Source organism: Callospermophilus lateralis, chromosome 13, assembly GCF_048772815.1.
Source record: "Callospermophilus lateralis isolate mCalLat2 chromosome 13, mCalLat2.hap1, whole genome shotgun sequence".
Classification (NCBI taxonomy): Eukaryota; Metazoa; Chordata; class Mammalia; order Rodentia; family Sciuridae; genus Callospermophilus; species Callospermophilus lateralis.
The window spans coordinates 50,711,035-50,738,600 of record NC_135317.1 but is presented as its reverse complement, the minus strand read 5'-3'; the positions used below and the strand labels follow the sequence as shown (position 1 = coordinate 50,738,600).

At 35.6% G+C, this 27,566-nt stretch overlaps 1 protein-coding gene across 1 annotated transcript in view; it reads left to right on the top strand.

Moving 5' to 3' along the window:
- The window catches only part of Optn (optineurin), a 39,429-nt gene extending 12,564 nt beyond the window's left edge, over positions 1-26,865 (top strand). Inside the window, exons 5-14 of the mRNA XM_076831349.1 lie at positions 1,857-1,930; positions 3,507-3,641; positions 13,012-13,114; positions 14,242-14,357; positions 15,602-15,751; positions 16,115-16,208; positions 17,599-17,757; positions 19,809-19,939; positions 21,105-21,187; positions 25,831-26,865. Coding sequence (XP_076687464.1) covers positions 1,857-1,930; positions 3,507-3,641; positions 13,012-13,114; positions 14,242-14,357; positions 15,602-15,751; positions 16,115-16,208; positions 17,599-17,757; positions 19,809-19,939; positions 21,105-21,187; positions 25,831-25,958 — 1,173 coding nt within the window. The 3' untranslated portion in view covers positions 25,959-26,865. The remainder of the gene's footprint in view (positions 1-1,856; positions 1,931-3,506; positions 3,642-13,011; positions 13,115-14,241; positions 14,358-15,601; positions 15,752-16,114; positions 16,209-17,598; positions 17,758-19,808; positions 19,940-21,104; positions 21,188-25,830) is intronic.
- Positions 26,866-27,566: the final 701 nt, after the last annotated feature.

Genomic DNA, 27,566 nt, shown 5'->3' with positions numbered 1-27,566 from the left:
GCCCATCAGCAAGAACAGGGGGCTTTTAAAGAGGTGACTCAAAGGCTATATTCTGTGTGTTCTCTGGAGTTGTAATTCACTTGTTCATTTGGGAGATAAGACCTTTCTGAGAACTTCTGGTACCATCCCCAAAGTCTGGATTACTTCATTCCTATGGTGAGTGTGTACTCTGCCTAGGATGGGGAAGAAAGGTAATCCTGTTTCCCCTGAGATTAGGGAGGAGCCAGGACAGAGGAGGAGAAAGAAACATGTCCATTTAAAAAATAAGTTGCAGTGGCAGAGCAGTAAGAATTATACTCAAAGCATAAAGTGGACCACTGTTACAGGTTGAGGGATATATGAGAACTGAGTTTGAAGCCAGTGCTGTCAAAGTCAAATTCTGTCAACCCAAAATGAAGTGAGCTAAGCAAGGTGGGTGTATATTGATCCCTAAACTCTTGTGAAGTGTCTGTTACAACTGTTTCTGGATATACACATAGTCCTGTTAAAGAGCAGAATGGGTATGTAGATCATGTAGGGGCCTCTCCTTCAATGACACTACAAAAGATTGGACAGTGAAGGAGAAAAACACACAAGGATAAAATCTTCTGTAATATAGGAGGGTCATTTGAGCTTTGTCAAAGTGCAGATCTGATATAAGAAAAGAGATAAATTGTGCCCTGAAAAAGGAAATGTACTTTATAGATCAGTCAGGGGTAGTGGGGATCAACTTAAAAAACACTTGAACTACTAGGTATTCTGGAATATTACTGTGGGTCTTCCTTATTCACTTACCACACTAAAGATTAACAGAGTTGGACAATGGCTCTTAGTGACCTTACTATCCATGCCAAAATCAGGAGAAATTTAGGTTTGAAAAGGCTCCTTTATCAGAGTGTCCCTCCTGGAAGATTACTGAAGCAGAAATTTGATCAAAGAGCTTTAACCTTCTGCAAATAACTGATAAAATTCAGGAAGCCCAAAGATATATCAGACTTCTCTAAATTAGGCTTGTTCTCTTACAGTTAACATCATCTTCTGCCTCACAGATAAGTGACAGTTGTGCTTGTCTCACTGCTGTGAACTTGAAAATACTGCACAAGATTTAGAAAGTGCAGCTCAGGAGGCTGAGGCAGGAGGATTGCAGGTTTGAAACCAGCCTCGGCAACTTAGTGAGGCTATAAGCAACTTCATGAGAACTTGTCTCAAAATAGAAAAATTAAAAGGGCTTGGATGTGGCTCAGTGTGGTATCAAAAAAAAAAGATTTAGGAAGTATATCTACAATATCTATTATAATTTTTGAAGATTTCCCTATTAGTTTATTTGAATATAACTGCCTTGCAAATACTGCTTTAGTCTTACTTAACCTTCTCCATCCCTAAATGGCCTATGGTGCATGCAAATTTCTAACAGGACCTAATTTGGAAAAAAAAAAAAAAAAAAAAAAAAAAAGATGGTAAGCCTCATCCAAAGAAAATTGTCTCTTTGTCAACTTTGATTCACAGAGTTCTAGTATTTTACATTTTAAAGGGCTGGGATTGTTAGCTGTGTGGTCTTAACCTAGGGAAAAAGGGTACTGCCAAGAAGATAGGAGATAAGCTTATGTTTATGGAGTCTGGGTGAGTGTGTTCAATGAGAGGAGTCTGACCTTTACGCCTTGGCCTAGATATTTATAATCCTGACAGGGTGTGCAGGCTGAGGGAAGAGTAAATTTCCATTCCACTTGAGTGACCTAATTTAATCATTTCACATTCAAATGTTGCATAGTTTCCTGGGTTGTATCATCAAAATGTTGATCTTTTCCCTTTTTCTTTTCTTTTGACAATTTGTCTTGTAGATATATTGTGTTAAATCCCTTTCATTTCTGCTTTTACAGGAAGGAGAAGCAGATGGAACATTAAAAGAAATCAAGAATAGTCTTGAGCCTACAAGAACAGACTCCATTGACATGTATGTGATGAAAGACTAGAACTGTCAGGCAGAAAGATGGGGTAGTCTTGTCCCTTTGAATCTGTCACTGGAGGTCAAACATGATGGGCTGGAGAAGTAACTTTTTATTGATTTATAGTAGGACTTTTCATTAATATTCAGTTTGAATGCTATTTAATGTTGTAGCCCAAACTGGCGGAGAATAAAAACAATGTTTGGTGCCTTTTTTAGGCTGACTAACGCAGACTACTCTGTTGTAGGTGTTTCATCTCCATCAGGTAAGAAGTGAAAAGAGTCCTGCCCTCCATCAAAAGAAGATATTGCTTCCCAAAGACCCCTGTTTGCTAATTTGTGTACCAGAGCTGTGTGACTTGGACCAGGCTGCCCAGTTTCCATAAATGAGATGTATCACTTTCATCTTCCCTGTTCATCCCTAGTTACAAGCCAGAGTGACCAGTGCTGGTGATCCTCTCTAACGATTATTGTTAGTGCTAGCAATCACTGTAGAAGTTTCTTGAAAGTGCCCAGGTGTCTTATCTGTGGAGTCTCAAGTTCACCTGAACCAAGTAGATACTGGGAAACAGACATCTTAAATAATGAAAGGGCAACAGGTTCTTGCTAAATTGAGGATGGCCTCAAAATTGCAATCCTCCTCAGCTTTCCAGGTAGCTGGGATTACAGCCACTGTGTCCAGCACTGTATAGATTGTTTTTTTTTGTTGTTGTTGTTTTTTGTTTTGGAATTGAACCAAAGGTCTCACACATGCTAGGCAAGTACTGTACCACTGAGCTACATCCCCAGATTGCCTCATAGACTTTTAAAACCTTTTTTTCTATAACTTGATGAATGTACATAGATAATGACTTATAAAAGGTGAAAAAATCCAATCATGTTTCCAAGCTTTTGTATCAGAGAGAAAATATTAGACAATATTCTTTCATCAAACATGGCTGTTGGCATAAGTGAATATTAATCCCTTTTTCGGTTAAAAATTCTTAAAACTTTTCCCCAAGTTGCTGTTTTTAATATCAGAAGACTTTCCTGGAAGTATAGGGAAGGAAGAAAATTGTTTGACAATTTCAAGCCACTTCCTCCTCATTCATACCACATGCAAAGATCAGTTCTTCTTTTAAGCCACCGTGCTGTTTAAAAAAAATAACAACAACTCTGTATTATTTATGATAATCAGAAGGAGTTTGAGATTGATTTCTAGATTTAGAGTTTGAGCTTTGGAGTCCTAGTAATGGAATTCAGTTTCTTTATTAGATTTGTGAGCTCCAGTAGTTTACTGAAATAGTGCCTGCCATAGGCATCATCATAGTCCCTGAATGTTTTTACAGTGGTAGCCATGGTTTGGTTATTAAAATGTCTCACTGTCAGTCTCTACACCTTCCCCAGAAAGTAAGGAGGAGCATAGCACTATGGGTCTTGGGATCATGCGTCTGTCAATAGATGAGAATTAATTGGAGAATGTTCTGGAAAACAATTTGTTTAAGCTGGTCTTAGTTATATTGGGCTACTCTAAGTGTTGGTTTTCATTTTTTGATTAAAAAACCTTTTAACCTTTATACTGAATGTGGTGGTGGTATCAATATAGGAGCAAATCTGCCAAAGATGCCAAGAATTATTTGGAATTTGAAGAATTAACTGTGAGCCAGCTCCTACTTTGCCTAAGGGAAGGAAACCAGAAGGTGGAGAGACTTGAAATTGCTCTCAAAGAAGCCAAAGAAAGGTATGAGATAGCTTGACCTGAAATGTGCATACACTGTTTTTTAATAGCTTTATTAAAATATAACTAAGATACCACACAGTTCTTCCATTTAAAATTTACATTTCAATGTTTTCACAATATTGTGCAATATTCTGTATTAGGGTTGTGCAATCATTGCCACAATATAATTTTAGAATATTTTTCCCTCATACCATACAAGAAATCCAAATCCCATTAGTGTGTCTATACTACCCATGCCTCCCAGTAATCTGCTTTCTGTCTCTATACATTTGCCAATTCTGGGCATTTCATATAAATGGAATTACAAAATATGTGATCTTTTATGACTCTTATGACTGGCTTCTTTGACTTATCATAGTGATTTTTTTTTCTAGTACTGGGGGTTGATTCAGAGCCTCACATGTCTCACATATGCTACTAGTGCACTATATCCCAGCCTCCAATTATTATCTATTTGTTTGTTTGTTTGTTTGTTTTTGGAGAAAGAGTCTTGCTAAATTGCCCAGACAGGATGATCCTCCTGCCTTGGCTCCTGAGTATCTGGGATTACAGGTATTCAATATCATGCCCAGTTAGCATAGTATTTTTAAGGTTCATATACAATGTACCATATATCAGTACTTAATTCCTTATTGTTGCTTGTTTTACTTAGCTTTTTCACCACTGTGAATAAAAGACCTGACAAGAACAATTTTAGAAGAGGAAAAGTTTATTTAGGGGTTCATGGTTTCAGAGGTCTCAGTCTATAGAAGGCCAGCTCCATTCCTTGGGGCTCCAGATGAGGCATGGTGTAAGAGTATGGTGGAAATGAGGTTCATATGATGATCAGGAACCAGGGAGGGAGACTGCACTTGTCAGATACAAAATATATACCCCAAAGCAACACCTCAATGCCCACCTCCTCCAGCTACACCCTACCCACCTTCAGTTACCATTCAGTTGATCCCCCATCAGAGGATTAATTCTCTGATTGGGTTAAGGCCCTCATAACCCAATCATTTCTCCTCTTAACTTTCTTGCATTGTCTCACACATGAGCTTTTGGGGGATACCTCACATCCAAACCATAATACTGCTGAGTAATATTCTACATTGGATATGTGACATTTTCCCATTTATCACTTGATGAACATTTGTTGATTATGAATGCTTCTATGAACATATAGATATAAGAGTTTGCTTGGACATGTTTTTAATTATCTATGGTGTATACCTAGAGAATGGAATTACTAGTCTGTTTAATATTTGAGGAACTACCAAATCATTTTCCAAAGAGGCTGTACCATTGTGTATTACCACTGGCAGTATATGTGTATTCCACTTTCTTCACATCCATATCAACACTTGTCTACCATTTTTATTTTAGCCATCTTAGTAGATGTGAATTGGCATCTCATTGTAGTTTTGATTTCTAATTCCATAGTGAGAATCTTTTCATGTTTAATTTTCTTAGGAGAAATAGCTATTCAAATAGACTAGTTATTTATTAAAAGTATGGTTTGCAAATATTTTCTCTCATTCTGTGGGTTGTTTTTATCCTTTCCTTTCCCTTTCCATTTTTTTTTCCTTCATGTTACTGAGCTACTGAGGATTGAACTCAGTTCATGCTAGGCAAATATTCTACCACTATAGCACATTCTCAACCCTTCACTTTCTTGATGATATTATTTGCAGTGCAAGAAAAAAATTTTTGTACTGATGTGATTTCTCTCTTTTAATTTTGTCATCTATTCTTTTAGTACGGTATCTCAGAAATCATTGTCTAACCCAGTATCACAAAGCTTTACTCTGTGTTCTGAAGATTTTTATTGTTTTAACTTTATATTTAAGTCTGTAGTCCATTATGAGTTCATTATTATGTATGGAGTGATATAGAAGGCTAATTTCATTATGCTCTTGGTTCTGTTTCATTGATCTATATATTTGTCCTGTCCTTATGCAGGCATACAGTCTTGATTATGAGAGCTTTATAGTAAGTTTTGGAGTCAGTAATATGAGTTTTCCAACTTTGTTCTTTTTAAAGATTGTTTTGGCTATTGTTCTTGGTTACTTGCTGTTCCATTTGAGTTTTTTAAACATATCTTTATTTTATATATTTTATGTGGTGCTGAGGATTGAACTCAGTGCCTCACACGTGCTAGGTGAGCACTCTACTGCTAAGCCACAACCCCAGCCCCTCCATTTGAGTTTTAAGATCACCTGGATACCTGTAATCACAGTGGCTCAAGAGGCTGAGACAGGAGGATCACAAGTTCAAAGCCAGCCTCAGCAACATAGCAAGTTCCTGAGCAATTCACTGAGACCCTGTCTCTAAATAAAATAAAAATAGAGAGCTGGGGATGTGGCTCAGTGGTTGAGTGCCCCTGAGTCCTATTCCTGGTACAAAAAAAAAAAAAAAAAAAAAAAGATCACCTTGATGATTTCTCGGGGGGAAAAACAGTCAATTAGGATTTTTTTTTAGGGTTTACATTGCATCTGTAGATCAGTTGGGCTGTATTATCATTTAACAATATCCTGACTCATGAGCATGGGATGCTTTTCCATTTATTTGTATCTTCTTTAATTTCTTCCAATAATGTTTTGTATTTTTAATAGTTCAGGGATTTTTGGTTTGGGGTTTTGTTTGTTTTGGGGGAGTTGTTTGTTTTTGCAATGCTGGTGATTGAATCTAGGGCCTTGCACATGCTAGGCAAGTCCTGTTTTGTACTTTTCAACACATCCTGCCTTTTTTTTTTTGCAAAATTTATTCCCAAATACTTTAGTCTTTTTGATGTTATTGTAAATGGAATAGTTTTCTTATTTTTTGGCTTTCTCATTGGCATTACATAGAAATACAACCAAACAATTTTTGTATGTGGATATTATGTCCAATAGCCTTACTAAAGTCATTTATTAAGTGCTAATTTTTTAGTGGAATCCTCAGGATTTTTTTAATTACAGAATCAGACTGTGTCATTAGCATATAGAGATAGTTTTGCTTCTTCCTTTCTAATATGAATGCCTTTTATTTCTTTTTCTGCCTGACTGCCCTGACTAGAACTTGTAATGTGGTATTAACTAGAAATGTAGCATCCTTGTCTTGTTCCTAACCTTCAGGGAAAAACTTTCAGTGTGTGTGTGTGTGTGTGTGTGTGTGTGTGTGTGTGTGTGTGTTGGTGGAAGAGAGTAGTACTGGGGATTGAACCCAGGGCCTGTTGCATGCTCAGCAAGTACTCAACTCCAAGCTTTCAATCTTCTACCATTAAATATAATGTTAGCTGTGGGTATTTCATAGATGCCTGTATCAGGTTGAGAAGTTCCTTTCTATTTCTAGTTTGTTGTAATTTTTATCATTAAAGGGGTTTGGATTTTTTCAAATGCTTTTTATGTGTATATGGAGTTGATCATATGGTTTTAGAAAAACCTTTACTAATATAGTATATCATATTAATTGATTTTCAGGTTAGACCAACTTTGTATTCCCACTTTGTCATGATATATAATCCTTTTTATATGTTGCTGGGTTCAGTTTGCTAGTATATTGTTGAGGACTTAAATATATAAGGGATAATAATTCATAGTTTTCTTGAGATATCTTTGTCTAGTTTTGGTCTCTGTTAATGTTGACTTCATAGAATAAATTGAGAAATGGTACCTCCTCCTCTGGATACATACACTTTAAAAAATATCCAATGAATCTTTTTATATGGAAATAGCTATAACATAATGCTGTTGTAAGCAAAATCATTTAGACTGGTTTCAGGGGTACATTTATGTGTCTTATGCATTTTTAAGTCAGTAATTTCTGTTTATAAATATACTTTTTAGAATACAAAGTATATAGTATAAGATACAGGGGAGGTTATAAATAGTTTTAGGGTTCTTATGACTGGAACATTTAATCATAATATACTATGGCATAATTAATTCTCTCAGACATTATCCTTTGCTTTTTTGTTTTGTTTTGCCTTTGTGGTACTGGGGATGGAACCCAGCGGTACTTTACCACTGGGCTCCATCCCCACCCCTTTTTTTATTTTTTCATTTTGAGACAGGGTCTGGCTAAGTTGCCCTGTCTGGCCTCGAACTTTTGATCCCCCTTTCTCAGCCTCCTGAGTCTCTGGGATTATAGGAATACATCACCATGCCTAGCTTAATCTTATACTGCAGCACTTTAATACTTTCCAGAGCTGGGGATGTAGCTCAGTGGTAGAGCAGTTGCCTAGTATGTTGCGAGGCCCTAGGTTCAATCCTCTCTTAGGAAAAAAGAAAATATTTTGCAGTTGAAACAGTTTAGAATTTTAACTATAAGGAGATCTCTTCTTAAATGTTAAATATAAGTTTTTTTTTCCAGAAATAAAAAAAAATAACCTGAAAGACATGTCAGTATTTGTCCCGTGTCTTATTTGGTGATTAACTCTTTTCAAAGGTGAAAAGGGCATGGAGGCATCTAAGTTTTTACCCTACACACTACTATTCAGAAAAGTTCGGAGTTAATGTCTAGGAACCTACTACCTCCATTGTCTTCTAATGAGGAAATATAATCATCCTTTCTTTTCAGTAAATCCAAAAACATAGTAAGTAGTACAAATAAAAGCATTCTTTTTATTATTATAGTTGAGTTTTAAAAGAAGATGTTCTGTGAATGAGAACTTTAACAGCAATGGGTAGTCAGTGTATTTGTATTTTAAAGGCAAATTTTATTTTTCAAGTTCTATATACCATTCCACAAAGTCAAGTTTAACACAATTCATCCTTAATCCAATATGATTGGCCTTATTAGTGGAAGTATAAACTTAGGAACTTGCTAGTTATAAATAATGATCTTTCATACGAAATATATATTACCTGCTTTCAAAAAAGTCATAGCTTTCTACCAGATGCCTAGAGGTATTTATTTCTTCAGGTTGTAGGTAATGAGTCAGGCCTGCCTTTGAGATGAAGTCCTCATGCCTCACATGAGCACCCTGTAAAGGTCTCTTTCTCAATAACTCTCAATTTCTGCTTTTTAACCAGCTTTCTCTCAATATTTAACAACTAACAAGTCAGTAACTAGCTGCTGAGAATAATGTTCTCTATGTGGGCATAGGAGGATTTCCTCCTAGATAAGGTAGGTCTGAAACTAAGGAACAAAATCACTGACACATGAACAACCTGGCTTGATTTTCACACACTATACACAGATATGATAAAAACACATGTGCAATATATAACATGTCCTTTTCTGAAATAAGTCAATTTTCAAGCATTTTCATTAATCATAGGAAACAGTTGTTCTAAATGTATATATAAAAGTTACTCTGAAAAATTTTTAGGTGATTTATGGGGAAAGTGAATAGTAGATTTGTCTACAGTTTTGACAGGATTAATATTTCATGTAATATGTGTGTTTCTAAACATACTCTGATAGCCAGTAAGGAGCATGAAATTCTATAAGAAATGTAGCCCTGGAAAATTAAGAGGTGGCAATGAAAAGTCAGCTCAAGGTAAAAAATTAAGAAAGTTGGGGCTGGGGTTATGGCACAGTGGTAGAACGCTTGCCTAGCACATGTGAAGCACTGGGTTTGATCCTCAGCACTACATAAAAATAAATAAATAAAATAAAAGTTAAAAAATGCTTTAAAAAAATTAAGAGGGGCTGGGGTTGTGTGTGGCTTAGTGGTAGAGCACTCGCCTAGCACGTGGGAGGTGCTGAGTTCAATCCTCAGCACCACATAAAAATAAATAAATAAAGGTATTGTGTCCAACCACTACAACTAAAATATATATATATATATATATATATATATATATATATATATATATATATATATATATATATTTAAATTAAGAAAGGTTGGGGCTCAGTTGGTAGAGTGTTTGTCTCGCATGTACAAGGCCATGGTTCAATCCCCAGCACCACAGGAAAAAAAAAAAAATTTAAGTTGTAAATTTAATTATAAAAATTAAGTTGTAACTGAATTATAAGTCAAAAACCTGTGTCCTGTGTGAGTGGTGGTGTAAAGGCTAACCTCTTGCCCCCTACCATCTGGTACTTAACCCATTTATTGGGCTTAGCCAGAGACAGTTTCTGTACACCAATTAGGTTTGGCAAACTTTAACAGAATCCAGTGTTATTTTACTTTTTATCATCACTAAGTCCTTATTTAAAAATCACTTTTACACTTTTTCCTTCTTCTCAAACACTTTCAACATATTTACTTGGTTCTATTGATATTTACCTTCATATATTAGGCTTAAATTGTTATTTAAATTTTTTAAAACATTTTGTACATAATCTATTAATCTCCCACTATGCATGTTGAAGATTTAACTCTCTTACACATCATCATCAACACCACACATATGATTTTGGATCCCTCCATTTTGTCCTTTCCCTGCCTCTGAAATTAATTATATTGAAATTTAATTAGATGATTATTTAGCACACACACACAACACACACAACACACACACACACACACACACACACACACACACACACACAAAATTCACAGGTGAGCTATATTCTATGCCATGACCACTTTTCCTTTTGACAAAACGTTTTTTAACCTCTGTATATAATTCCTTTTTGGAAATGTGCTGCTGATTGTGGTAGCACAAGCCTGTAATCCCATCTACTCAGGAGGGTGAGATAGGAGATTACAAGTTCAAGGCCAGCCTTAGCAACTTAATGAGACTATCTCAAAATAAAATTTAAAAAAGGATTGAGGATGGAGCTCAGTAGTAGAGCACTTGCCTGGCATGCACAAGGCCCCAGGTTCAATCTCTAACACTGCTTTATTTTTTGCTTAAGTCTTAGTCCGTTTTCTGCTGCTATAACAGAATACTATAGATGCTTACATCTTAAACAATGTAAGTTATATGGCTTCTGCTTCTGGAGACTGGGAAGTTCAAGATAGAGGGGCTGCTTCTGCTGAAGTTCTTCTTACTATGTCATAACATGGAAGAAGGGAAGCAAGCATGCACAATAGAAAAACAGAGCTACTGTCATTGTTTTATTAGGTTCTCACTCCTGAGCTTAAAGCAGCTTTAATCCATGCATGACCATACTGTTATAATGCCAATGGCAATTAATCAACATAAGTTTCAGTTTCAGAGGGCAACATTCAAACCCTAGCACTGAGTTTCCCCATGTACTCTCTTCCAGTGAGGAAATCTCTTAATTACTTTAGAAAACACTGATAGCATAGTAGTGTGCTTTTCTTGCAGAATCTTCTCCAAGAGTCTCACGTGGTCACTTCTGGGTCCTGCTGTATTGTAATCATCTCAACATCTTCCTTTGGCATCATCCTGTGGAATTCCTTTGCTCTCCAGTGTTGGATCTCATTTCCTTAATCCAGTGCCTTTCTTACTCTTTTACTAAGTAGTGTACACTACATCTCCATACTGAGAATATGAGGCGTATGTTTTCTGAGGTCTACTTATCGAAAAAAATCTCTCTACCTTTATACTTAATGGATAGTTGGGTTAGATACAGAATTCTAGATTGGACATTATTTTTTTTCCCAGTTTTTGAAAGCATCACCTCATTGTATTCTAGCTTCTAGATTTACTGTTAAGAAATCTATTGCTACTCTGATCCTTAATCTTTTTGTATGAAAACTTTTTGTTTTTCCTCTTCTCTGAAAGTTCTTTGCTTTGTCTCAAGTATTCTGAAATTTCACATGTGCTCTGTGTGTGAGCCTGTTTTTTAACCTTGCACCTTTTTCATTCTGCAAACTTATGACCTTAACTGAGCAACATCCCCTGCCCTTTTAATTTCTTATTTTCAGACAGGGTCTTGCTAAATTGCTCGGGGCCTCACTAAGTTTCTGAGGCTGACCTTGAATTTGTAATCCTTCTGCCTCAGTCTCCTGAGCCTCTGAGATTACAGATATACCCTACTACTCCTGACTGACCTTCATTTCTTGACAAGTAATCTCAAGTTAAAAATTATTTCCTAGTCTCTTTTTCCTTTATTTGCCTTCCTAGAACCTACTATTGTTTTATTTTGAATTGGATCTCCTGGACCCATCATCTGATTTTCTTAACTTTTGCTCATCTTTGGCATCTCTTTCTCATTTTCCTTTTTCAGTTTTCATCTCTATTGTATTGGGGGAGTGCTCATGCGTGGGTGTACATGTGCACATGCTTCCTTGCTTTTAATGTTCCTTTCTCAATGACTGCGATATATTTCCTTATGTCTCTGGGGATAGCACCCCCACCTCCCACTGGCATATTTTACTTTCAGTAGAAAATATTTGTTTTATTTTAAGGTAATCTTGTCTGGAAATCTTGGCTGTTTGATGAGACTTAAGAGTAAGTAAGAGTTAGAAGTTACTTGAAGCTTTGTGAGCATCTGGAGGGAGATAAGCTGGGAGGTTCCTGGGGAAACCCCACGTCTGAAACTTAAAATCTTTTCCCTTGTTCTAGTTAGATTCTCCTGAGAAGATGCTTCTAACCTCCTGCCTGAAGGGCATTTTTCTAGATGCCAGTGTTCTTGAGATGAGTAGGTAAAGAAGGCTGAGGCCTTCAGCTGTATCTATGTAAATTGTTCCCTTTTAAATAGAAGGCCCAATCTCTCTGCTTAACTCTTCTGAGTCCAGAATCCTTTACTTTTTACCTTACAACATTTTTAAAACAGGTTCCACCTTTACCACATCCAGAGGTACCCACTACCCCCAGCCTTTTTGGAATTTCCACAGTATAAATCATGTTACTTAATGGCGCTCCCTACTATTGGCTCAGGATCACCTTCCTGGAATGCTGAGCCTGTCCCCACTAAGTCCTGTGCTTTCTAAATTTTGTTATTTGCTTTCACCTTCTCTTTGTTCCTATAGTCACATAGGTTTTTGAAAGTCATTTTCATAGCATTTGGGGTAGGAGAAGAATTATATGCACATACTCGACTTCCTATATTTAACCTGTCTCCATTTTTTTTATTTATACTGGGATGGCTTTCCTGCAATTATGACTCAGTGTAAAAATGTGCTGGGTCTGTCTGTTCAGGAACTTATAAATTCAGATAGATCCTAAAGGAAAAGTCTTTCCTTCTGTTAGTTTCTTATAAGTGGGACAAACACACTCATGGAAGACACACACATATCTACATGTGTATACACACACAAGAAATTTTAAAAATATTTTTGGATAGTCCAGTCAAATGAAAACAGGCAGTATTCAAAATGAGTTATTCTTGGGTTTCACTTCTACATATATTCATATCTTAAATCACATCAGTTCTAGCCAGTCTTAGAATGAAAAACAAAACTAATGCTAATACAGTGAATGCAGAGATTTTGAAAAACCTTGATTCTTTACCCAGATTTTGAAGTGTTCTTTGGAGTACTTCTGTAATTGCTACTCCTTTTGAGCCTAAAGTAACTTTTTAACATTCTGTAATTTTTCAGAATTTCAGATTTTGAAAAGAAAGCAAATGATCATTCTGAAGTTGAGACCCAGACAGAGGGCAGCACAGAAAAAGAGAATGAAGAGGAGAAAGATACAGAGACTGTGGGTACTAAGATTCTAAGACTGCTGACACACCCAGTGGATAAAGAGTAATACAGTGGCTGTGATGTGTATTAGCTTTAAAAAATGTAGAAATAATATTAATAGTAAAAATTTTTTTATTTCTCTAATATTTCTTGTCCTAGTTTGAGCTTCACTCAGTGTTAATTATAGTGAGATATATTCCAATCAGTATTCTACAAAACCACTTCTATATCTCTTCTTGTCTCCTAAATCCTTATGTGAGAAAGCTCACTACATTAAAAAGGAACTTCATCTACTTTATAATGAGATTACTTGAGGATATAACTCAGAAAATTGTGGAATTCAAAGATCTTGGTTGTATGTCTCTAATGGTAGGAACAAAGTAGTTAGAATAAGAAAGGTCCATGTATGTACATTCACTGTTGTGTGTAACTTAGAGATGTATCTTTCAGTCGGAAGAGTCTTAAATTTAGAAAGAGTTAATGAAACCATGAAGTTATGATAGCCACAGTAGTCCATGTGATAGGTACTTATATAAAATAGCCATTTTAACTAATGGACTTATTTAACAAAATTTATATATCAAATGCCTACTGTTGGCCTTGTATTCAAAAGAATCGAGACTATTTAGAAAACAGATGTAGAGACCACCAGTGTGTAACCACACTCTGTTGACAAAAACTAATTCAACTATCAGTAACAGAAGTATCAAGACTTCCAAGATATTGTAAAACTCATTTATGAATTACAGGACTGTCAAGGAAAAGGCTGTATAACGAAAATGTTGTGCAAACCAAAAACATAAATTAGCTAGGAAATATGTAGATGAATTGATAGCAATAAATAGGGATGTGCTTTGATACTCTCTAATCTCTATGATCACTGAGCCATATGAAAGATTACTTTTTAGTAGTAAAAAATCATTATTAGAAGAGCATTCAAATTGATTAATGCTCTATTAGGAAGTAGAATTGTATCCAAAATATTTCTTTTCATGCAAGATATTTGGGGTAGTAATTGTGAAAACTTTATTCATTTACCAGTCAGTCTTATTTCCATACCAGTGGTTCAGACTCTTCTCACAAAGAAGTTCATTTAATCTTGTGATAATCAAGTGTGAATGTTTGTTATTTCCTGTATGATAGGTTGGAAGCGAAGTGGAAATGTTGAACCTTCAGGTGACATCACTGTTTAAGGAGCTTCAAGAGGCTCATACAAAATTGAGTGAAGCCGAGCTGATGAAGAAGAGACTTCAAGAAAAGTAAGAGAAAGAGGCTGCTTTTATCCTCTTTAGAAAAATACACATTTTCATTAAGTATGTTACTATATAGAAATATAGTTCTACAATATTTACTGTATATTTACTATAATTTTATATATGCTACTATGTTAGTAAGTAAAAGAAAAACAGGCCTATGTAAAATATGAATTCATTAATGTACAGGTTAATGTATAAGCATGGAATTCTTGTTGTAATATGAAAGAATGGGGACTTTGATTCTAAGTACACTAGCCTATGTGGCACCTGTGCAAAGTAGCAAGCCAGATTGCCTGTACTGTGACAACACTGATGTGAACACACACAAAAGAAAGCTGAAAAGAGACTGAGTGAAGTTTAGGAAAAAGTCCATCTCAATTTGTTGTTTAATCAATCATTAAAGCTAGCATATAAATTGAGAATTTTACATTTGCTTATTTCTTTTGATCTAAGAAGTTACCCAAGAAGTAGCAAATATAACATGTTTGTGTTATTACCTTGGGCAAGTTATTTATTTAACCACTCTGCACCTAAGTTTTGTTATGTGTAAATTATGTGTCATAATTTCTCTAATGTACACCAAGTTAAATAAGATGTTTAATTTGCTTGGCTTTAATGCTTTGCACATAGCTGTCATTGATTTGTTTTTGCTGTTTTTATATTGAAATTCTCTTTTTAAATTTTTTTTAGTTGTTGATGGACCTTTATCTTATTCATTTATTTATACATGGTGCTGAGAATTGAACCCAGTGCCTCACATATGCAAGGCGAGTGTTCTACCATTGAGCCACAACCCCAGATCGAAATTCTCTTTTTGATATTTAAGAGAACCTGTGGGGGCTTCCTTTTTCCTTTGTTGAGTCTTTATTAGAAATCCAAGTTTTGGTGGTTGACAGAACTTTTTCAAATATAAAAAGTACCCATGGATCACTACATGAGAATCATTGCTAGCCAACTTCTACTTTGGTCTGTATTTAGCTAAGAAAAATATATTTATATGACTACATACACCAATTATTCAAAGATGACACTACCTCATGTCACTTTAGATCTGTACTTATTTATTTTTAGACATAAAAGTTCAGAAATATGGACATGTCTAGTAAAGAAGCAGAATGGATAAAATATTTTACTTTACATTCATAAATCCTACAATCCTTAAACTTCTTTGAATTTTACCTGTTCTTGGGATGTGTTGAAAAGCCACTGAGAAGTGAAATTGCATTGTTTATCTTCATCTTTCTTAGATGCCAGGCCCTTGAAAGGAAAAATTCTGCAACCCCAGCAGAGCTGAATGAAAAGCAAGAGCTCGTTTATAATAACAAGAAGCTAGAGCTGCAAGTGGAAAGCATGCGATCCGAAATCAAAATGGAGCAAGCTAAAACAGAGGATGGAAAGTGAGTACACTGTGCAGAATGGGAACTTGCCCAAAAGAATACCTTTTTAAAATACAGATTGGAATTAGGAATAGCGAATAAATTCACAAAATTTGTTTTTTATTTATCTGAAAGAGTACTATGAGATCTTTGGAGGGATAAAATTTTAAAGGTTTATTATAACAAAATTACTCTTTGTATCTAGCTTTTTTTTCCCCCCCAGAAACTATTGTTTTGAGAGTAAGAAAATGCTAGTAAATGGTGGAATGATAAAGATAAGAGGAGATTTTGCTACTTGAGTGTTCAGAAGATGATTCGGAGGCAAGGCTTTGAGTTTGTGATATCCTCCTACAAGATTCTGTTTATTAATATCTTTTTTAATAGGTCCAAGTTAGCCATTCTACAGTCAACCCACAACAAGCTTCTTCAAGAACATAATAATGCATTGAAAACAATTGAGGAACTAATAAGGAAAGAGGTACTCATAGAAAAATAGATTACTGATTAATGGAAACGGTTGAACATTTTATACCTAAAAAAAGGTTACCTGAATCCTTGACTAAGTCCCATTCCAAAAGTTGCTTTTCAGTTTATAATTGATTTCTTGTATCATAATATTTACAACTTCTCACATATGTTCAATGTGCTTTGTGTTACAAAGGTGGTGTTCATGTCCCACTATCAGAGAGTAAGCATTTAGTATTTCTCAGAGTAGGTAGAGAGAACTGTAGGAGAGCTAAGAGCATGGGCTCCTATGTGCACAGTGTACAGTAAGACAGCTGGCTAGGGCTGGAGGGGCCATTCACATGTACAAGGCCAGTTTGCCTGCTGGCAGTGAACTTGGAACACTGGACTCACTGGTTTGCAATTTAAATTGATAATAATGCCCAGCATGGTGTGACAATTTATAGACAATGGAAACTTTGAATTAGAAAGTCTTTGAATTTATATTCTTATAAATATACTCTTTTTTAGAGGGGGTTGTATTTTTTAATTGCTTTTATTTTTTAAATACATGACAGCGGAATGCATCATGATTTTTATTACACATATAAAACACAAGTTTTCATATCTCTGTTTGAATATAAAGTATGTTCATACCAATTCATGTCTTCATACATGTACTTTAGATAATGATGTCCATCACATTCCTCCATCATTGCTAAGCCCCTGCCCCCTCCTTTCTCCTCCCACCCCAATGCCCTATCTAGAGTTCGTCAATTCTGGAGGGGCTTATTATGTCTCTATTTCAGTATTATCTTTTAAAAATACTGTTGTTTTAAATCAGGAAACTGGGCTGGGGCTGTAGCTCAGTGGTAGCACTGCCCTGTCCACCAGTGGTACAGCACTTGCCTGGCATGTGTGAGGCACTGGGTTCCATTCTCAGCACCACATAAAAATAAATATATTAATAAAGACATTGTGTCCATTTACATGTAAAAAAACCATTTTAATTAGATAAATAAATCAGGAAACTATGATTTGCAAGCCATATGTTAAATGAATCCGATTTTCTGAGTAAGTTGGTATTGCTAATGAACAGACTAATTTAAAGCTAATGATTTTATTTATTTTATTTTTTATTCTTTATGTATTTATTTGGTACTAGAGATTGAATCCAGAGGCACTTTATCACTAAGCAACATCCCCAGATCCTTTTATTTTTTTTCTTTTGAGACAGGGCCTCCCTAAATTGCTTAGGCTGGGCTCAAACTTGTTATTTTCCTGCCGTAGCCTCCCAAGTAACTGGGATTATTAGTGTGAGTCACTATACCCAACAAAACTAATAATTAAAAAAAAAAACTAAAGGTTTATCTAACATTTTACTAACATAGGCTACATTTCTAGAATCAAATTGTCTTTTGTAGTCAGAAAAAGTGGACAGGGCAGTGCTGCAGGAACTAAATGCAAAACTGGAAATGGCAGAGAGGGCACTGGCTTCCAAGCAGCTTCAAATGGATGAAATGAAACAGACCATTGCCAAGCAGGAGGAGGATCTGGAAACCATGGGTGTCCTTAGGACTCAGGTAAGAAATGCTGTGGAACCTCAACTGAGTGGGATAAATCCCAATTAGATTTGCAAACGCAAAAGTGATGGTGTTTACTACACACACACATTATTTTATAATTCCTTCTACCAGTGAAATATTTAAAACTTTTAAATTGATAAAAAGTGTGCCAATGTCGTGTGTGTGTGTGTGTGTGTGTGTGTGTGTGATGCTAGGGATTAAACCCAGGGTCTCATGCATGCTAGGCAAATGTTTACCACTGAGTTACACCCCCAGTCTGCAGAGTGCACAGCTCAAATGAATTTTATTCATCTGTGTTCCAAAACTGATAGGAAAATGGGTTATTTTAATTTGTAGCATTATAATTAATGCTACTGTGACATTCCTGTAGATATCTCTGTTCTCATGTGCACTCATTTTCTGTTGGGTACACACCTGGGAGTGGAATTGCTAGTTCACAGGCTATGCGTGTTACTCAGTGTAGTAAGTAAACAGTTTTCCAAAGTGGTTGTACCACTTTGGAGATGTTCACTCCCATCCACAGAGTTTCCATTGCTCAACGGTCCTATCTATGTCTCTATTATCAGTCATTTTACTTTTATTGTTTTGGGGGTATGTAATGATATCACATTTATTTGGTGTTTCATTGATGACTAATGAGTTTGAGTACTTTTCAAATGTTTGTTGGTCTTCTAGGTATTCTTTTTTGTGATGTGCCTGATAAAACTTTGCTCATTTTTTCTTTAGGTCTATCTGGCTTTTTCTTGATTTTATCAGTTCCATATATAGTCTGATAGAAGCCCTTATCATTGTTTTTGCCTTTTCACTCTCGGAAAAAAGAGTCTTTTTAAAAAAATGTTTTTAGTTGTAGATGCACACAATACCTTTATTTTATATATTTATTTTTAGGTGGTACTGAGGATCAAACCCAGTGCCTCACATGTGCTTGGCACTCTACCACAGTCCCAGCCCTCATAAAGGAGTCTTTTGATGAGAAAGGTTCTTAACTTTATAGTAGTCCAAGATACCAGTCTTTCCATTTATAATTAGTACCTTTTTTGTGTCCTGTTTGAAAAACTTTCACTACTCTAAGGCCAAGAAGATACTCTTTTGTTGTATTCTAAATACTTTTCCGTTTTATCTTTTATTTTAAGATCTATGAACTATCAGAAATTGGCTTTTGTATATAGAGTGAGATAAGAATTTGGATTTATATTTTTTTCCTATGTGTCCAGGTGTCTTGGTTCCATTTAGTAAAAAGCCATCTTAAGTGCTCTGCTTGCTCCTTCTTCTTGTGAAGAGTGTGAATACCAATAGATGGAGATCATTGGAGCCATCTCAGGGGCAGAGAAGTAGTTTGCGAAAATGGACTTTCTAGGTTCATATACTGATATGGCCAATTTTCCCCAAGATTAAGAGCTATTAAACTAGTTTATAAAATAAGGATAGCAATTCTACAATCCCAGGACTTTTTAAAAAATATTTTATTAGTTGTTGATGGACCTTTATTTATTTATATGCGGTGCTGAGAATCAAACCCAGTGCCTCACACATGCTAGGTAATTACTCTACTACTGAGCCACAACCCCAGTCCCAATCCCAGGACTTTTGATATGGGAAATGAACATCCTCATGGGGACTTCACATGTGTCTGGAATTCAATAAATAGCATCTTTCTATTATTTTAAATTTAGCTTAAGAGCAGCATTCTTAAGCTTATCTAGCAAATTGAATAAGCCACTTACTATATTGTATTAGTTCTGAATACCTTTTTAAAAAAAGAAATGGGAGTATTTTACTGAATTAATGTTGCATATATTGTCTAAACCATCTATATCAGTGCAGTTTCAGGGTCCTAACTGTTTAAGCACACATAAACACACAGTTCATATCTATTATTTGAAAACAGTTGGAAAGTTGTGATTGTTATACTAGTTTCTAGCAGGAGTATGTACTATCATTCACAAGACCTACCTGAGGATGCAGCACTCTCAACCTTATAAACAGGTGATCTGCAGGGAATCCACATTCATCTCAGTAGAAACTTCTTTACTTTTTTCCTCTAACAGATGGAGGTTTATTGTTCTGATTTTCATGCTGAAAGAGCAGCGAGAGAGAAGATTCATGAAGAAAAGGAGCAACTGGCATTGCAGCTGGCAATTTTGCTAAAAGAGAACAACGCTTTTGAAGATGGAGGCAGGTAAGGTAAAGCAAGAGGAAGGCAGAACATATGATGGCATGGACTGTAGGAGAGGTTACCTGTCAAAGATGTTTCCTAATTTGAGCTATTAGAATCACTCTACCTACACTTGTGTTCCTACATTTGAGATTGGCTTATTAACAAAGCTGGACAGAGATTTGTAGGAACCCAGTCAAGTTCTTGGCTTTGAGAAAAGCTGTGAAAATATGTTTTATGTGTCCAAATGTTACCCTGCTAGTCGTGAGTGAAATATACTATACACTTTAAATTTCTAATGTGCTTTGAAAAAAAAAAAACTTCCAAAATTTCTCCTGATTTTTAAAATTTCATCTTGGGAAAGTTTTAAATTCTAGAAAAATACAGAGGAAAAAATAATACACAGCAAAATATACACAATTCTGAATTGACAGTTGCTAGTGTATCTTTTTTTTTTTTTTTTTTTTTGCTTCAAAATTTTTTTTTATGAAAGGGAGCTTTAGATAAAGTTAAAGTCTCTTGTTCCACATCCTTCATTTATTCTCCTCTTCTTTTGCTTTGAACAACCGGAGTTTAGTGGGTAGCCTTCCCATCTGTATTATACATGTGTGTATACACACACCCCAATATAATATTTTAAAACAATATTATTTCTCTCTAAATTACAAAATAATCAGTGTAGAGATTATTCTGTAACTTTATGTAACATTGTGACTTCAAATGCTGTCTATTTTGATTCATGCTGATTTAATTCATTGTTTTAATACCTGTGTAGTGTCTTAGTGTAGAAATATGTAACACATTTTCTAATCCATTCTAGTATCAATTAATAGTTTGGTTATTTCCTAGTTGATTTTTAAAGATCTTATTTTTACCTCACAGTATGCTGGTGCCAATATTATATAAAATCAATTTAAGGGGCTGGGGTTGTGGCTCAACGATAGAGCACTCACTTAGCATGTGTGAGGCACTGGGTTCAAGCCTTAGCACCACATAAAAACAAATAAAATTCATTCAGGTCCTAATGAAATTCTTTAAAAAAAAAACAAATGTAATCTCACATTCTGATTTTTATGAACCTTGACACTGCAGTTTGACTCTTTTTTTCCCCCATACTTTTGTTGATTGCTTAATGTTGTCATGGTTCAGAGTTGCAGAACATCACAAATAGTGTTGCTTTTAATCCCAGTAGGCAATCCTTGATGGAAATGCAGAGCCGGCATGGGGCAAGAACAAGTGACCCAGACCAGCAGGCTTACCTCATCCAAAGAGGTGAGTCACATTCAAGTCTAGGATATTCAGGGAATATCCTACTAAGAAGGCACTCAAAGAAAAAAAAAATCCCACTATATTCTATAAAAGGGATTTCAAATTAAGCTACCCAAAATACAGCACCATTCACTCTTATTCCCCTAGTACTCAGATCTCTATCTATTACTAATTCCAGACCTGACTCTTCACCCCATGCTGAAGTCTACAGATATTAGGCCGTCTGCATCATCCCCTTCAACTCATCTTAAGCCTCTACTTGCATATATTTATTTGTGCAGTATCCTTCATGTAAGTGTCCTTTCCATATGCATATTCCTGTCTTCTTATATTCTCCTTCCAATTAATTCTTATCCCATCTTTAAAACCCATTTCAGACAGGTATACTCCTATAATCCCAGTAATTTGGGAGGTTAAGGCAGGAGCATCACAAATTCAAGGCCACCTGGGCAACTTAGCCAAGACCTCTTTTCAAAATAAAAAAATAAAAAGGGATGGGATGTAACTCAGTGGTAGGGCACCCCTGGGTTCAATCCCCAGTATGGCCAAAAAAAAATTTTTTTTCATATTTTCCCATCTCCAAATTGTCACCTTTCTGAGCTTCCAAAATACTTCATTCTTCTGCTATCTTTTAAGTATTTATATGTTGAAATCAGTATTTTAGACCTCTGTTAAATGATGAGCTCCCAGGACAGTACATTTTCTTGGTTTAGTACTGGAGATTCAACCCAGCGGTGCTCTACCACTAAGCTACATTCCCATCCCATCCCTTTTTATTTTTTATTTTGAGAAAGGCACTTGCTAAGTTGCCCAGGTTGGTCTTGAACTTGTGATCCTTCTGTCTCAGCTCCCAAGTCACTACTATTGCAGGTATGCACCAACACACCTGGCTTCTGGACTATATATTTTCACCCTATATCTGGTGTTTTGCACATAATAATGTTAGCATTTTTTTTTTTTGAGAGTTTACTATGTTCAGGCACTTTGCTGATCTAACTTCATCTGTATTATTTGATTTGATTCTCAAAAAATTCCATGAGGTCTATATTATCATTTTCTTATAAAAGACAAAACTAAAATTTTGACAAGGTTAAGTAACCCAGGATTATAAGGCTAGTTGGGAGCAGAATTGGAAGAGGAACCAAAGGTTATCTGACTTTGACTACTCATAGTATACTGCGTACAACAGATATCATTTAATTTTGAAATACATCCAGATTTTAATTTCCTAAGTAAAACTGATCATGATACATCTTAAAAGAGTGATGCTCTATTTAATACATGATTTTATACTGGTACTAATACACTAATAATATGCTAGTAATAATGTTCTGTAATTTATAACGAATCATTGAAAGGAAAATATTATTCTTGATTCTAGGTATTAAAAAATAAAATTCCAAGATCAAAGACTAACATAGCTAGAAAAAATAAACTAATGGCAGTGCCATCAAGTAGAATCTGAGTTCAGGATCCCTCTTAAATATCACAAAAAAACTTTCCTTAACTTTTTTGTTTGTAAATATTTTACCAGTTTAAGTTTCCTTCACATACCAACTGACTATTAAAACGGAACTGCAATATTATCATCAGTAAGGACACAATATTAATATATATAATGAACTGATAAATCTCAGGGAAATTTCTGAGTATCTTTTTTTATTTTCTATCTCTCCCCTTCCCCCACCGGCCAAAATCCTATTACAGGAACAACAACAAAAAGATTAAACATTAGAGATAGCAATTCAGGTTAAAAATATGCATAGGATTATTCATGGGGGAAAATGCAAAAAAGCTATTATTTGATCTAACAAAAATATTACCCTAGGTCTGGGGTTGTGGCTCAGCGGTAGAGCACTCACCTAGCAAGGCCCTGGGTTCGATCCTTATCACCACATAAAAGTAAATAAAATAAAGGTATTGTGTCCAACTACAACTAAAGAATAAATATTTTTTAAAAAATATTACCCTGAGGCATTTTTTAGCATCAGTGGGTAAAGCTATGTTTTTCTCAGAAACCTACAGCTGCCCACTCCTTTGATTTCTTTCCACTCATCTGATTTCTCTCCCTCCCTCCTTCCTTTTTTCTTTTCTTTCCCCCATCCCCCCATCAGTACTGGAAATTGAATCTGTCACCACCATGCCTGTCTATATGTGTCTGATTCTAGAAATGTCCAACAAGGTAGTCTTGGGTCAAATTATTGCTGACTCCTGTCCCAAAGGCTGAGATTCTGCCCATCAGAATGAACGGGGTTTTTAAAGAGGTAATTCAGAGAAAATGAGATTAAGAAGATCAGGAAGGAGAAGATTAGGGAAAAGAAGGTCAGGAAGGAGAAGATCGGGGAGAAAAAGGTTGGGGGAAAAAAACATGTAAGATTCAAAGCCACAAGGTATATTAGTCAAAGCATCAAGTGAACCCCTTACAAAAAGGTCAGTCTCTTGCATGTGGATGTCTTAAGGACTGGTTGTGTTCTTTATAAGGCAAAAACCTACTTACATAAAAAAGACTGGTCAGTTTCTGACTTACATTTATAATCTAAAAGTCTTTTTCTATGTATACATTTATTCTTGTCTAAATAAGCTGTTTTGTCATAAAAAATATTCCAGAGAACTGTCTTAAGATTTTTTTAGTGTCTTAACAAAACTGATTTAAACAAGTCTCTCTTGATACATCTCATCATTGTCATCAGCAGCAGCCATTTCAGTGTCTGCTCTGTTCTAGGACTTGGTTAAGTGACAGAGAATAGAAAGGCCTAAGGTGTGTTCAAGTCCTTAAGGGCTGTGGTATAGCTGGAGACAGAATGTGCACATAAAAACATAAATTCATGTACAAGATAGCATGTAGGTAAATAAAAGGAATAGTGGTGAAGATAACAGAAAAAGCTGATCATGAAGGCACAGAGAGTTGAGAAAAGCCTTGAAAAAACATGACTCTAACCTTGACTTTGAAGCTAGGATTTGGATAAGTGTAGTGTGAGAGGAAAAGGCAAAGGTGGAAATGAGTATGATCAGTTGATAATAAAAACTGACTAAACTTTTTATGGATTGAAGAGGCAGGAGGCAGAGGGAACCTTGAGCAGGCTGCTATAGCACACACACAAAAAGCACACATGGAGGCAACAGTGTTTAAAATGCAGAACCAACAATGCCAATGGCAAACTACAATCCACAGGCCAAATCTGGCCTGTCTTTTGTTTTTACAAATCAATTTAATTGGGATGTAGTCATGCCCTTTTGTTTGCATCCTGTCTTTGGCTGCTTTCATGCTACAGTGGCAGAGATTTTATTTATGATTTGCAAGGCCTATATAATATTTTCTCTTTGATCCTTTACAGAAGTTTGTTGACTCTTAATCTCAAGCAATGAGACAATTAGAAAGCCCTGCTTCAAAAATCATGCTTTATGAGGAATATAGATAGTAAAATATGCTTCTTGGGCCAGGGATGTAGTTCACTAGTAAAGCACTTGCCCAGTTTGCAAAGACCCTGGATCTGGGTCTTAGCACTGAAAAAAATTAAAGAAAATAGAAAGTTTCTTAAGTTTCTTTTTTGTCTGAAAGTCTTACATGTTATTGAATTCAGTAATGTATTTTGAACCAAATAACAATGGTAAAGATCCAAAAACAAAGTTTTGGGGCTGAACCAAATTATGGGCTGAGACTCTAAAAACACAAAATACTTTGCACTGGTCCAGAAAGGTCAGGCTAGAGAGATGCCCAGGAGATAGAAGTAAATTTCAGCAATGATCACAGTTTGTATTGATCTAGGACATACCCAGAGTAAGAGCTTGTTTCAAACATTCTCTGATTTAGGTTTCAACCTCAACCTAACTCAGAACTGGGGGCAATTACAGGATGCATTCTTCAGCTGTTTCTCTTCACTGACTTTCCTTGGGCAATTCCTATTCTTTCTAAGGCTCCTCTCATAGGTTATTCATCCAGGAGGCCTTTCTGCATTGGGGCTCTTTTCTTACTCCTACCCAAGCCCACAGTGCCTAACACTCCCCCATTTCCACACCACCACTGCCCCTTTTCTTACCTGGCTTCCCCACCTTGTCAGTATCCTGGCACACAGCAGTCTCTTGCACATACATGAGGGCTTACAAGTGTTTGCTGAATAAATGGGAGTGAGTGTTTTGCTTCTGAAAAGGTATATACTGTTGCAGGAGACCCCTCCATACTCACTTTATTCCTTCCTTCATATTCTTTCCCTCTTTTGCTTCTATCCAGAACCTATATTGTCCTGTACCTAGAACTGAAATTGTCTTTTCAGACTCACACCTAGAATATAGTTTAAATCCTGAAATAATAGAAAAGCAGCAGGTACTATTTGTGGAGTTTTCTCTGTGCACACAGTGATATCTTCCGTTAAAGAGTGTGGTGATGTACACCTGTAATCCTAGCTACTTTGGAGGCTGAGGCAGGAGGATCCTAAGTTCAAGGCCAGCCTCAGCAACTTAGCCAGACCCCCAGCAACTCAGCAAGACCCTGTCTTGAATTAACAAAATAAAAAGGATTGGGAATGGTATCCCACTGGGTATTGATTATGAAGTTTAACAGATGACCAAATAACCATGTTATTAAAATCAAGCAGAAGTTCTTTTCAAGGTGGAACTAATGAAACATTCAATTTCCTGCTTATTCCCAGGAGCAGAGGATAGGAACTGGCGGCAACAGCAACCACAGAGTATTCCAATTCATTCCTGTCCCAAGTGTGGAGAAGTTCTGCCTGATATAGATACATTACAGATTCATGTGATGGACTGCATCATTTAAGTGTTGATGTTTCACCTTCCCCCAAACTGTTGGTAAATGTCAGCTTTTTCCTCCAAGACTTGTACTTTTGTCTTATTTGTTTTCACTCAAATATTTTGCCTCATTGTGCTTGTTTTAGGAGGAAAAAAAAGATGTATCAATTCTAAGAGAACACTTTCTGGATTTCCATGAGCTCACAAAATGGAATCCTTAACCACTGCCCTTCTGATAATAAATTCAGTAGTTTTTATGTTCTGTTTATGTGGGCAAATACACTGTTCATACAGCTAAATAGCAAGGGATGTAAAGTGACAGGGCTCAGGGAATTATAAGAAACTTCACTGATAAATTTGAGAATCTTTTAAGGAGGCAGGAAAAAATGAATTGGTCACAGATTTAATCAGGAAAAAATGTCTTTTAAATAGTTTTAAAGCAAATTATTGTTATTATGTATCTATTGAAACTGGATCTTTTGGGTTTATGTGTTTATGTATATGTTGTAGTTTTATTGTAGCCATAGTAATTGTACCAAAGTTGTGACATACCGCTTTTCATCTAGTATGGTGAGCTTTCAGTTAATATTAGGACAAGTCAAAAAATGTTGGCATACATGACATGAAGTTCCTTGGATTTCTCTTTTTTCTCTCTCCATATGTGTTAGAGAGGGAAACTAGGGATGGAACTCAGGGTCACTCTAGCACTAAGCTACATCATGCCCCACCTCCCCCAACCCCACTCTTTTTTTTTTTTTTTTTTTGAGATGGTCTTGCTAAGTTTCACAGTCTAGCCTAGAATTTGCCATCCTCTTGCCTCAGCCTCCTGAGTCACTGGGATTAAGTTCACTAGATTTCTCATCATTCACAGTGTTAAGTTTCATAATCACAAGAAGTAGTTATTACAAAATAAAATTTTGTTTATAAATCTTTTACATTGTTCATATATGATTGATTTCATAGTATGCATTTTCTGTATTAAACTCACTTAGCTTAATATAAGCTTACTTTGTAAGATATATTTTATCAATTTGATGAAGTTGAACAGGATCCTTTATTTGAGACCAACACACACTTGAATTAGAAAGTTGTTCTTACTAAGAAGGTGAACAGATAGGGATTTGCCTTATTTTAGACCTGTAGTTTACTAACTAGTACTGGACAAGCCATAGAAGTTAACAATATCTTTATATATCCAGTTCCTAAAACATTTAAGAGAAAATAAAAGATCTCCTTTGTATTTACCATGATGTCTCCTAGACAAACTTGATTACACATATATGTACATGCATGTATGCATTTATGTGTATTTAAATATGAATCAAAATAGTTAATTCATGCCAAAAGAACATATTATTCAAATTACAGTTATCTTCATGCCAAGAGAATACACTGTACACCTTATTAATCTAGATTAAAAGATTATCATACATACATCCCAGGGAGAATGTTTGTTAAAGACATTTCTAAAATTATAATGAAATTTTTTCTTTACTTGTTTATAGTTTCTAATATAAATGTTTTTATCCTTTTATATTGGATAAAATAGATTTCAATAGTATCCTAAATAGAGAAGAAAACAAAATGGTTTCATGTTTAAGTTATTGTGGATATTCTTTTACTTTGTTCAAATATA